The following is a 13,121-nucleotide window of genomic DNA, read 5'->3' as shown; positions in this document are numbered from 1 at the left end:
TTTGTCTGATGAAGGGAAGAGAGTGTGAATATGACTGCTATCTTCCAGTGTTTTCAGAAGGAAGATGACTTATGCTACATGGCTCTAAAAGAATAGAACTTGGACAAATGAGAGAAGTTACAAAGATATTTTGGCTCAATAACGAAGGAAAGACTTTCTATCTAATATGGAGCACACTGCCTAGCAAGAGAGTGAGCTCTTTGTCACTAAGATTGTGAAGTGGAGGAAGACATAAACACTATACAGGGGACTTCTGAATCATGGGGAGGCTGTCTTAGGTAATTTCTGAGATCATCTCAACTCTTAAGCTTTTATTCTTTATCTCTTAACTGAGCTAGGAACTAGAAACTACATGATTTCTCAAATTCTTTAAGTGTCAATAATATCTCCCTTTTAGCTCTAAAGGCATATAGCAAAAATAACGCAAATTTACATAGATTTGTCTTTCATGAAGCACTTTCCTAGAAATTCTGAGAGGCTGGTAGTGTAAAAAGAGACTGAAGTGCAGAGAGAATCAAGAAAACTTTCCCCAGATTATACAGCTAATAAGTGGTAGAGAAAAGATTCAAAGTAGGACTTCATGACTCCAAAGCCAATGTTCTTTGCACCTTCCCACAAAGACTCTACATAGAAAAGCCAATGTTTCCATAACTCAGATACCAAGTTCCCTTAAAATTTAGTATTCCCCCAAACTACCTGTGTATTTCGGTCTAGATAAGAGATAAGGAGAAAGGGCAGTGCCCTAAAGCAACAATTACAGAAAGAAACCACACCCCCTCACCCCTGCCCCATATTGACTGATGGCTGCATATAATAGGGTACTAGGAGGTTATGGGAATAAATGAGAAATATGGTGGAATCCCATTTATCTGGCCAGATTCATCTGATCTTCCATACCTGCTGCTGCCTTGCCAGCGATTTCCGGCCTGAGACCTCCATTCTTAATCCACCTGGCAACCCAGTGGCTCCTTCTTTGCCACTACTGCTCATAACCAACTTCTTTAGCTCTAGGTTCTCTTCCCTGGACCATGGGCAAAGAAAGAAATCAATTTTGTGAAGCAACCTTGTCATGACTTATTGTAGAAGGCTGTATTAGAGTAAAAATAACATTATTAATCTCAGCATTTAAACTTTATAACCTATCTGGGATACAACCTAGAACCTCTGCATTGCCAAATCAAGCAAATTATGCACTTCTCTATGACTCTTTTGTCCCCAGAAAAGGCAATGCTACTTAACTAAGTGAATAGAAAGTCTCCTCCTCCTCCTCCTTCTCAAAACAGCTGACATAATATCATATATATGTAAATATATATAAATATGTATATTTATACACACACCCATATAATGCTATGCATACTTTACTTTGATCCTCACAACAATCTCAAGAGGTATAATATCTCCATTTTATGGAAGAAGAAAAAAAATGGTTTAAAGAGGCTTGCCCAAAGTCAAACAGCTAGTGAGTAGCACATTCAATTCAAGGACTGAATTCCAGGTCTACTGCCTCCAAATCCAATGTTCCTATCACCTGATACCTCTCTCTAAAGAAGCATACACTTCAATATCCCAGACTTCAAATTCTCTCAACCTAGAATATAATTCATAGGTAGAAATAGTGTCCGTGTATGATAGACTAGATGAGTGATAAGGGTATCAGTAGTTCTAGAGAATAATACTCTAAATATTCCAGTGACAGCTGCATATAATAATGTCAACAACAATAATTAGGACTTCGAGAAAGCTTTAAGGCTTGCAAAATTATTATATATATATATATATAAAATCTCTTCAGTTTGCTCATCTGTAAAGTGAGGGGCTTAGACTAAATATATCTTTAAGGTTCTTTCCAAGTCTATAATGCTAAATCATTTTCCAAGGTTACAGAGCCCATATTCAAACCAGTGTTTTACAATTCCTTTATTATTCCAAAGGTCCTATAAATTTCACACTTTTTTTTTACCGTATTTCATTATGTATTGCATAAGGTTCTAGCCACATGCTTTCTTCTGCAAAAATTAGCATGTTGGCAGCACAAGGTAAATCATAACTAGTATAGGCATATTGTGTCTACCTCTCTATTCTTGCTTCTTAACATAGATTCTAATTAGAAGCAGAAAATGGAGAGTAGATGGATTAACTGGGCATGGCAGTACATGCCAGTAATCCCTAATACTAGGAAGGCAGAGGCTAGTGGAGTACTTGATTTCAATTCCCCCCACTGTATTTTAAAATGTTACTTGCTTAGGGACAGCTAAATAGCCCAGTGAATTGAGAGCCAGGCCGAGAGATGAGGCCCTAACTTCAAATCTGGCCTCAGACATTTCCTAGCTATATGACCCTGGGCAAGTCACTTGGCCCCACCCCTCTTCTGCCTTAGAACCAATACACAGCATTGATTCTAAGACTGAAGGTAAGGTTTTTTTTTAAAAATGTTACTTGCATTGCAGACCAGTATTCCAGTTCACCAGAGGTTCTTGGTATCACAATAGGACACGTGGGGAAGTACTGCTCTTAATCCTGCTTCCTACCTCTGCAGTACTATGAATTCTTCTTCTTCCCACTTTAGTACTCTGCTGGTGGCTAAAGGTATATCTCAAGCTCCTTGGAGACTATTCTAGGAAATTATAATTTGTGGCAGGTACAACCAAGTTGGAAGGCTTGAATGTGGATCCAATGAGAGACTATGTGTCTGACAAAAAAAGACCATCTCATTCATTAGAAGGATAGCCATCAAGAAATGATGCTTTTGGCCACAGCAACATATAAAATCATCTAAGGAGTATAAAGGTTGTATGATGATTCATTAGCAAGTCTATCTCTATTGATGAATTGAGAAGTCTTTTAATATACTAAGTAAAAATGTATTCTTATTATTAACGACATTCAAATTATTTAAAAATATGGAAAATCAAGATCATTTTATGGCAAAATCTTCAGAATTACTTAGTCTCTTTTTTTAAAGTTCAAGGTTAAAAGGTCCTGATGTGGCGTCTAGCTCCTTGTAGCCTCCAAGTAACAAATTAACTAACATTTTCCTGGGATGAAGCCCCTAGACTCCAAAAAGCCTCCCCTCAAGGATTAAGGAACAAAAAGAGAAGGAAAAACTCACTGGCTGTAGAAAGGTCAAGAGCAGGAGATGTGGTGACAAATTCAAACAGAAAGGGATTGGGTGGACATATATTACAAATTAACATTTCCTATGTGGCACTGTATTTTCCCAAGTATACTTTAATCCAATTCTGGCCAGCCCTTTGGGGGTTTGCTGGGCACTTGTGGTCCAGGCTGCAAGGTTGGACCCATCTCTGGACCAGACAGTTTCTAAAGAAAATTCCAACTTCAACAGTCCTGGACAGCTCCCTCTCTGCATGAAAGCTGCCCAAGAAAAGCTGAGAAGGGAAGGCAGCATAGGGAGCAGCAGGGGGCAGCAAAGCTTTGAGAATACAGTACCCCTATTGACACCATGCTCACTACCAGGGGAGTCAGCTCTAGATGGAACTGATCAAGGACTACCATAATGCTTAGTTTTCTCACCTCCAAAAGGAAGCCAAAACCACCACAGGCCTGGATTATCAAGAATTTTCACATATGTTTTTCTATTTTTCAGAATATTCTGGATTATTATCAAATCTCAATCTGAAGAGTTCTGGACATTTTAAAGATACTCTGCAAGGGTTCAAAAGGTAATTTCAAAACATGTTTTCCCAATCTACAGAAAGGGAAACTGGAGAACAAAGTGAAGAGAGTCAGAAGGAAGAACCTGAAGGGTTCAGACATCAAGAGCCTCTAATATCTACTGTGAATATGTAGGCTATGATGAGAAATCTGGTTTGCCTATCTTAACTGGAACCGCTTTCCCTTCTTCCCCAAGACCTGCCTTCTTACCGAAGCTTCTCGGTGGCCTGGTCCCTCTGCTCCAAATCCTTTTCCAATTTGGCTTTAAGGGCCTCATTCTCATTTCGGAGCTGTTCGCACAGTGTCTATGAAGCAAAGATAGGCAAAAATGCTGTTAGGAGGTAAGTACAGAGGTAGGAGTAGAGAAGTGAGAGAAGGAAGTCAGGCAAAGGAGGAGAGCTCTGTTTCACACATCACTCTTAAATAATCCTTCCCCAACCATATCCAACTCTAAGAACCCACTAGTTCTCAAAAAAAAAAAAATAAGAATCTCAAATACAAGTTGTCTTAATGGAATATAAGCTCCCTGAGGGCAGGAACCTCTTCATTTTGTTTTTTAAATCCTAGGACCTAGCCACTTAATAAATGCTCGTCAAATTGAACTGACAATTTAGTATAGGTCATTTAAGCCAACTCCTAACTTCTTCTAAAATGTGCCAAAAAAGTAGAAGGCAAAAAGTTCTTCAGAAGAACTCCTTACTTTCTAAAATAACCCATTTTCTTTCTAATAGTTCCAAGCATTTCCTTCTTGTTAAGTGAAGTCTACCCTTATAGCCAAGCAGAATAAGTGCAATTGCTCTTCTACAAGACAGTCCTTCAAATCTTGCAGTCAGATGCCACCTCCCTGCCCCCATCCCAGTCTTTTTTTCTCTAGACAGACCCTTTAAAACCTTTAACCCCCTCCAAGAAGAAATAAGTGATGAATGGAAGGGAGCAGAGGCTGAACAGTGCTCCTCTGGATCTTTAGATCATAGGGATTTCCATCTGTTCCAGAGAGACCAGACTAAGGCTAGTGGCAATGTACTAGAGGTTCCCAACCTCCCTAGCATAGGACTAGGACTGGAGAGGTACACAATATGGTGCTGAGAGTGCTCTGACTGGGAATCAGAGGATCTAGGTCCCCATCTTCCAGTCTCTTATTCTATAGAGTTTCAATTGTCTCATATATAAAATGCAGATAGTGAGCTCTCATTAACAGCAACAATGACAAGAAATATAGAAACCTAGAGGACCCAGGCTCAAGTGCCACCTCATAAACACCATTGAAATCACAGGTCCAAACAGAAAATAATAATAAGTGTTACTTGGCCATGATTCAATATTTAAATATTATAAAATTACTAAATATTTTAAATATTATTTTAATAATAAAAATTTTAATAGCTTTAAATTTGAGAGTTTAGGAATTGACAGGAAGAACTTTTCCCTTGTGCTGAGTGGGGCTGCTATCTCCTTTACCAAACTGAAAACAGGACAGACATGAAAAGATGCTGGGGAGCGGTCAGTGAAGCAATTTGGTGCTAATAAATCTGTCTGTAAACTTAAACCACTAAATTTGTGTGAATTTCACATTTCCCAATTTCCTTCCCCCATTTCCCATCTTCCTCTTCTCTTGAATGACTCAATTTTCTATCTGAAAGCACCTCATCAGATTCTGAGCAAAACCAAACCGAAAATTTAAGAAAAATGAACATTTGATGAAATTCTTTTTCCTCTAAGCCCATGCTCCACCTCCTTTTAGACTTTCCATTATCCAATTTCATTGGATATAAGTAGGATTTTAAGTCTGAAGAGACCTCCCAGATTACCTTGTCTAACTCTCATTTCAAAGAGGAGGAAGCTAAGGTCCAGGAAGATTAAACTATTCAGGTGAGATAACATAGCTTAGCAAATTACAGAGCCAGGATTTTTTCCCCCCAAGCTCAAACATTAACTCAGGTTCTCAGACTAATCCTCCCCAAGAAAAATAAACTCTTTCAAACTAAGTTGATAATATGCAACAAAACAAGGGTTATTCCCTTGTAGGAAATGAAAACTATATAAATATTTAGGGAGTGTACTGATCTGATGTAGACTATCTCCTTAAAATTATATCACTTTGAAAAAGGGGAAAAAAATCTCTATACAACTCTAAAGTAACACTGACTGAAGGTCCTTTGTTTAATACCTTTAAAAGTCACTGCCAAATTCCCTGTGTGCCCACACTTACCACACCAGCAGCCAAGTTTTCCTCACCTGAAGGATGGAAGTCCTCTGTTCATTCTTATGAACTTTAGAAGCCAGCCGATTGAATTCTAGGGCCATGCGGCCCAGGTGGGTGAAGACCTGCGTATGGTCAGGCTCTTCTGCACAGACACTTAGGGTGCTCTCTAACCGCTGCAAATGTAACATCAAGTTACTGTCCTCTTTAGGCAAGGGCGTCAAATCCTGGGAAAAGCAGAGAGGCAGTTGGTTGTTTTGATGGGAGGGAGGATGTAAAATTTATATGCTAAGGAACAAACTGAGATCCCAATTCATAGGTATTATGGCATGTCCATTCTCTTATCTCTAACAAGACTATGCCATATTCTCTCCTCTCCTTCTCTAGAGTCACAATGGGGCAGCCTTCCTAGCAATGACACATCAATATTGGAAGCCAGCTTTTCCTTTCTCCCCTGACTCAGTTTCCCACTTGGGCCCCAGTCCAAAATTGGGGAAATTCCATGGTTGCATGAATTTCCTGTGTGCCACTGACTCATGGAGCAAGGGTTATAAGGAAGACATCTATCTTAGCAGCGATTAAGGTAACTACCTCTGCTTTCTCCCTTCCCTGACCAAAGAATCAGAAAGGTAGAGCTGGCAGAGAACTCTGAACCCATCTCGTCTAGTCTACTCATTCTTCAGAAAAGGAAACTGAGACACAGGGAATTTAAATGACTTGCCCAAGGTCACACAACTAGTAAGCACCAGAGGTGGGGCTGACCTCAAGACCTGAACACAGATTCAGTATTCCTTCCTCTGTCCTACATTGCTCTTCAATGCTGGTTCTCCTCTGCCTGGGCCACCAGGAAGAAAGGTGAAAATTCAAGAGGATAAGGACTCACCAGACAGATTCCCTACAGACCTACAAAGAGCCTAATGAACAGAGTACCCATTAAAATAATTATACCTTAGATTATATGCCACTTTTCCTCCTGAGTTTAAAGCACTTTCTAATCTCCTTATGCCAAAAGAAAGCTAAAGGATAAGTATTATTTAAAGAGGATAAAATTATTGTGTCTCCTTCCCTTTCCTAGTCCTGGAGTAATCTCTCTCTTTTCTACACCTCAACAGACTTTCCCAAAGTTGTCATATGACACTTAGCACACTCTGCTTTGTATTATAGTTATTTGTGACCATATTTTCTCTTCCCAAATAGAAAATGAACTCCTTGACAGTCTTATTTATATTTGTCTCTTTCCTAATATCTAACATAGGTCCTTGCATATGGCAGGCTTCAATAAATGTTTAATGAATGAAAGAATACTATCATACCTCTACCTACACCCCAAATCAAGAACCTAGGAGATTCCCAAATGCTAACTATGTGAAGTCCAAACTACCTTTTTCCTGGCTTTCCAGGTCCTTCCACAATCTGGCCCCACCCTAACCTCATTTCCCACATAGATTAGCATATCCCTTCCCAGGTCTGTGACTTTCCTCATGCTTATCCCCTATTACCACCTCTTTAAATTTGATCTATCCTTCAAAGACTTTCTCAAGTTTCCATTCCTCCAGTAAATATTTCTTCCTTTTGTTTTTTTCCAACTTCCATCTTAAAATCCATAGCGCAGTAAAGGCTAGGCAATTGGGGTCAAGTGATTTGCCCAGGGTAACAGCTAGAAAGTGGCCAAATTTGAACTCAAGTTCCTCCAGACTCCGGGTCTGGCATTCTACCCACTGTGCTACCTAGCCACACCCCTCCAGGAAATATTTCCCAGGCATTCCAGCCTCTCCTCTGAAGAGTATTCACAATAGTGAACCACAGAATTTAGCATTTAATCATATAATGCCTGTATGCCAACATGAGCTCTATAAGTAAAACTTTTTTCCCCACTGATTTTTTCAGCACCATAACGTAAACTTCCTGAGATAAAGAGAATATCCTCTTAGAACCTCTATAAATATCTAGCACAGGGCTGGGTAGAAAGCCAGTACTAAATGAAGACCTGTTGAATGTCTGAGCTGCTTCCCAGAGGATACAGAGGGCAATTCTCCCTGCTCTAAACTCAGTGACTTCTAAGCCACCAGAAGGTCCCGATTGGAATAATAGCCTAAAGACAGCAAATACATGACGACGAATGTCTAACTGACAAACTAAGGTGGGGACAAGCAACAGAGCCAGAAAACACCTAGTTTAAATGCATGCTTACCTTGCCTACTTGCTACCTGATCTGAAGGCAAATTGCTGTCTACTTGGGAGGGCCAGGGTGGTAGAAATAAAAGAGTTAATCATAGGCTTTCATCATCTAGGACTTTCTGTGTCCTTTTTGCTAAAGCTGGGTGTGGAGCCTTGGTCTCCCAAAGGGCTGACTCACGTGGTTTTTGGAGACACCCTAGTACCTTAGTAGCCCCACTGGCAGGATGCCCAGCCTTGAGAAATCACATGATGACCACAGAGCTGAAATGGGGAAGTCATTGTACTATTCTGCCATCCCCATTTCAACCCAAAAAATGAACTCTGATTTCCCTCTGAGGTCCCTGACAGGGGTCAATGATTTCTATACTGCTCACATAGGGGATAAGGTGCCTGAAACGGAAAGGGACAAATGGCAAGCAAAGGAGAAAGCAGCTAAGCACTCTCCCTATCCCACAGACCTGACCACCCTGGGGTTCTACCTCTTTAGGCAACTTACCAACATATCACTGTTCCCTCTGCCACCTGATGGTGATTTATGTTCCTCTGGAGAGACAACTTCAAACTCAGATGAGGCACCCTGAACAAGGAGAGAGGTCAAGATTATGTCCAGATAAGACCAAACAAACTGCCTCCTTAAGCTCATCCCAACTAAGGAGAAAAAAAGGGTCTCTTTACTTAAGAATCCACATATATATATATGTATATATATATTCCACTATGGATTTCAGGAATTATGTGAATGTGGGTGGGGAAAAAACTCATCATTATTTTCATCAACCTCTAACTGACATTTAGCATTTTCTTCAATTATTTAAAAACATTATTCTGATAATGGGTCCATAGGCTTCACCTGACTGCTAAAGTGCTACATGATACAAAAATGGGTAAGAACCTTAGGCCTAATGCCTCTAAGAAGGCAGTCCAAGGTCAATCCTTGGATTCTGAGAGTTCTTGGAAATCCTGACTTGGAAGAGTTCACAAAGAAAACAGGTATGTTTAAATAAAGTTTGAAAAAAAATTTTTTTGCAGTATAACATTAATGATACTCACTAAAGCATAACATTGTTTCTATAGACTCAACTTACTTCATAATATTTTGGTTTCTTAAAAAATGTTAACTTTTCTTTGTTTTTATTTTTTATTTAGATTTTTTATTTTAATAACAAATTTCCACACAAGTTTTCCAAAGTTATATGATCCATATTGTCTCCCTCTCTTCTTCCTTCTCCTCTCCCAGAGATGGCAAGCAATTCAATCTGGGCTATACCTATATTATCACACAAAACATATTTCCATATCATAATACTGTTTTATTTAATGTCATGTTTTCCCATAACAAAAAAAAATTTTTTTAAATCCTTACCTTCCATCTGAGAATCACTACTGTGTATTGGTTCTAAGGCAGAAGAGCGGTAAGGACTAGGCAATGGGGGATAAGTGACTTGCCCAGTCACACAGCTAGGAAATGTCTGAGGTCAAATTTGAACCTAGGACCTCCTGTCTCTCTAGGCCTGGCTCTCAATCTACTGAGCCACCCAGTTGCGCCCTCTATAACAAACTTTTAAAAATAATTTTCCAATGTAAAAACCTGCCTTCTATATGTTTCATTTCTACCCCTCACCCTGTACCACCCACACACAGCAGCTCCCCCTACTCCCTCCACTCTCTCACTGAAAAAACAAGAAAAATATTACAAGTCTGCATCATCAAGCAACACAAATTCCTACATTCATCATATCCAAAAAATTTACTTCTTTATTTGTACTCTGAGGAAATGTGTATTCTCTACCAGAAGGTGGGTAGCATACTTCAATCATGAGTCCCCTGGAAACTTCAATAAGTCATTGAAATAAGCAGTTTTCCTGTCTGTAAAAGTTGTTTGTTTTTACAATGATGTTATCCTGTAGTTGTCCTAGTTTTCTTCACTTCACTCTGCTTCAGTTCATACAAGTCTTCCCAGGTTTCTCTTAAAGTAACTACTTTATCATTTCTTACAACACAATATATTTCATCATATTCATATAACAACTTGTTCAGCTACTCATCAACTGATGGGCACACATCCTCAGTTTTCAATTCTTTGCTACCACAAAAAAGCTGCTTTAAATATTTGTGTACATAAGGGTACTTTTCTCTTTTTTTTATCTCTTTGAGATTGCAGACCTATTATTGCTGGGTCAAATGGTAAGTACAGTTTAATAGCTTTTTGGGTAGTATTTCAAATTAGTTTCAAGATTAGCAAGACCAGTTCGCAGCTCCATCAACAGGGCATTAATGTATATTGTACTTTTTTGTTAACTTTACCAATATGGAATGTGTGAAGTGAAACCTCAAAGTTGTGCTTAATTTGCATTTTTCTAATTATTTCTGATTTAGGGCATTTTTTCATACGGCTATCAATAGCTTAGGCTTCTTCCTCTGAAAACTGCCTGTTCATATCCCTTGGCTATCATTTGGGGAATGATACATATTCATTTGAATTATTCCCCTATACATCTTAGAAATGAGGCTTATCAGAGGAACTTGCTGCAAAGATTGTTTTTTTCCTATTTACCTATTTCTCTTCTAATTTTAGCTACATTGGTTTCATTTCTATAAAACTTTTTTAATTTTATGTAACCAAATTACCCATTTTATTTGCTATCCTCTCCATCACTTATTTGATCATAAATTTTTCCCCCATCCAAACTTCTGAAGACCCTTTAGTTTATTATGATGTCACTCTTTATATCTAAGTCATAAACCCATCTGGAACTTATATTGATTAATGCACAGTGTGAGACAACAATCCATACCTAGTTTCTGCCATGTTAACTTTCTTTCTAGCTATCCCAACAGTTTTTGACAGTAAGTTCTTCCCCCAATAAGAATCTTTAGGCTTATTAAATACTACACTATTGTGCTCATTTACTTCTATATATTATGTACCTCATCTGTTCCTCTGATCAACCTCCTGATTTCTTAACTAGTAGCAAATTGTTATTGCCTTTGTAGTATAGTATGAGATATAGCACTTACCCCAGTCCCCATAACAAGCTGAAACTGAAAAAAAAAAAAATGAAACGAACATAAAGTGAATGTTATCGTTGCTCAGTTGCTAACTAGTTGTGTAACTTTGGGTGTGTGCCTCCACATCCTTATCTATAAAATAAGAAGTTTGAACAAAGGGTCCCTCTGACATTTATATTCTGAGTATGTGATATTCCTTAGAAACTTTTCCTTTATGTGGAAACCAGGAGGCGTATCATCTTTACCTGTTCTATAAATGTCTTTGCAATTCACTGGGTGAAGCTGTTTCTGGACTCTTTTGGCTGCCTCATTGTGGTGACTATTCTAATTAACTAAACTTATCTAAAATATGATAATACTATGTTTTTGCTTTTATCACTTTCCTTTATTTCATTTACCAGCGTGTTTCAATGATGGATTAGGATGGAGCCACTGAAACTGCATAGTTTCTTTCTTGGTATTGTTTTTGACTTCTGCTCTAACTATTTAACAACTGATTGTATATGGACATAGACACCTAATTTGGTAATTAACATGACTATCAGGCATGGGGGCTTAAGGAGGTCAAGGACAGAAAGAAAGGGCCTACACGTATAGACATTTATAGCACTTTTGGTGGTAACAAAGAATTGAAAATGAAATAGGTGTCCATTAATTGGGGAATGGCTAAACAAAGTGTGTAATATGAATATAACAGAATTTTACTGCCAGAAAAGAAATGAAAATGGCAGATTAAAGCAATCCTGAAAGATATGTATAAAATGATGGAGACCAAAATGAATAGAACCAAGAAGAAGAACAAGCTGACCAATCTGAGCTTTAAAAAAATTGATGAAACATACTTCCCACCTTTTGGCAGAAATATGAAGGCCCAGAGATGCAAAACAAGACACATATTCTCATACATGGGCCATGTTCATTTGTTTTGCACAACTCTAATTTTACCTAAAGGGTTTCTACTTGGAAGCGAGGGGCGGGGGGGGAGAGAGAGTACTAGTTTAGTGGGTAGTGATGGATATGAAAAAAACAACATTGAGAAAGTTTTTTTTTTAATGAACAGCAGAAAACAAAGCAAAAGCGTACACAAAGACATTTTTCTGCATCTTGTTAAATTTTATATATGCATGTGTGTGAACACACATATATTTTTATTAAAACGAGTTCATTTTCTTATGTAATTTTCTTTCCTGCTCTTTTTTGTATCTTGAAATGTTTGTCTTTTGATGCTTATTAAATTCACAACAGAAAAGAAAAAGTTAAAAAATAAAACAGTTAAGTTACTACCATGATAAAAACCAGTCATTTTCTATCTACTTAGGCATAATGTTACTTTTTTGTGTGATAATTCAATACTCACCAAGTCAAATGTCTTATAACTTTCTTCTAAAGAAAATACTTATAAAATACAGATGTGACCTTGGAATTATAAGAGCTGAGTTCATGTCTGAACTTATTACTTAATCTCTGAAGCCTCAGCTTCCTCATGTGTAAAGGTAGGAGCATGGACTACATGACCTCCCAGCTTCTACTTTATGATCCTAGGTGGAATCCAAATGGAAGAGAAAATCCCCCATAGGTTCTCCTGGGAAAGTTTTTCAGGTGCTCAACTGAAGATGACTTTGTGATGATTGCATCAAGTCACAAAATACTATAGGTCAATGAGGTACATGGCTAGTCAAAAGACTGACCTAGCAATCAACACAGGGAAATTATGAAAATACATACTTCCCAGAGTATTATGGATATTTCAATTCATACACATTTCAATTACGCAAATCTCATTCAATTAGTATAAAAACCTTGGCCAGCCATAGCAAATGGATAATGATCTGGATTAAGAATTAAATAAGAGGCAAGTAGGCTGAATTACAAATAGAAAACTGTGTGGTGCCCTCGATGAGTCTAAGCTCTTTCTCGATATAAAAACTCATCTTTAACACCAAAAATTTTCTAGTACAAATCATGAAATAGTACAATCTGACAATAAAAGATGTAGAAGTATGATATCAAACTAAAACAGCACAACTCAGTCATCACACTGCCTTAGCAAACCTCAAAT

General features: G+C 38.1%; 1 protein-coding gene across 1 annotated transcript in view; it reads right to left on the bottom strand.

Annotated features, from left to right (window-relative positions):
• TNIP1 (TNFAIP3 interacting protein 1) overlaps positions 1 to 13,121 on the bottom strand; it is a 56,129-nt gene that overhangs the window by 15,722 nt on the left and 27,286 nt on the right. The window contains exons 5-8 of the mRNA XM_044664489.1: positions 8,550 to 8,630; positions 5,911 to 6,102; positions 3,886 to 3,980; positions 898 to 1,021 (exon numbers count right to left, since the gene is read on the bottom strand). Coding sequence (XP_044520424.1) covers positions 898 to 1,021; positions 3,886 to 3,980; positions 5,911 to 6,102; positions 8,550 to 8,630 — 492 coding nt within the window. The remainder of the gene's footprint in view (positions 1 to 897; positions 1,022 to 3,885; positions 3,981 to 5,910; positions 6,103 to 8,549; positions 8,631 to 13,121) is intronic.

Source organism: Gracilinanus agilis, chromosome 2, assembly GCF_016433145.1.
Source record: "Gracilinanus agilis isolate LMUSP501 chromosome 2, AgileGrace, whole genome shotgun sequence".
In the NCBI taxonomy this organism is placed as follows: domain Eukaryota; kingdom Metazoa; phylum Chordata; class Mammalia; order Didelphimorphia; family Didelphidae; genus Gracilinanus; species Gracilinanus agilis.
This window is presented reverse-complemented; position numbering and strand designations above follow the sequence as displayed.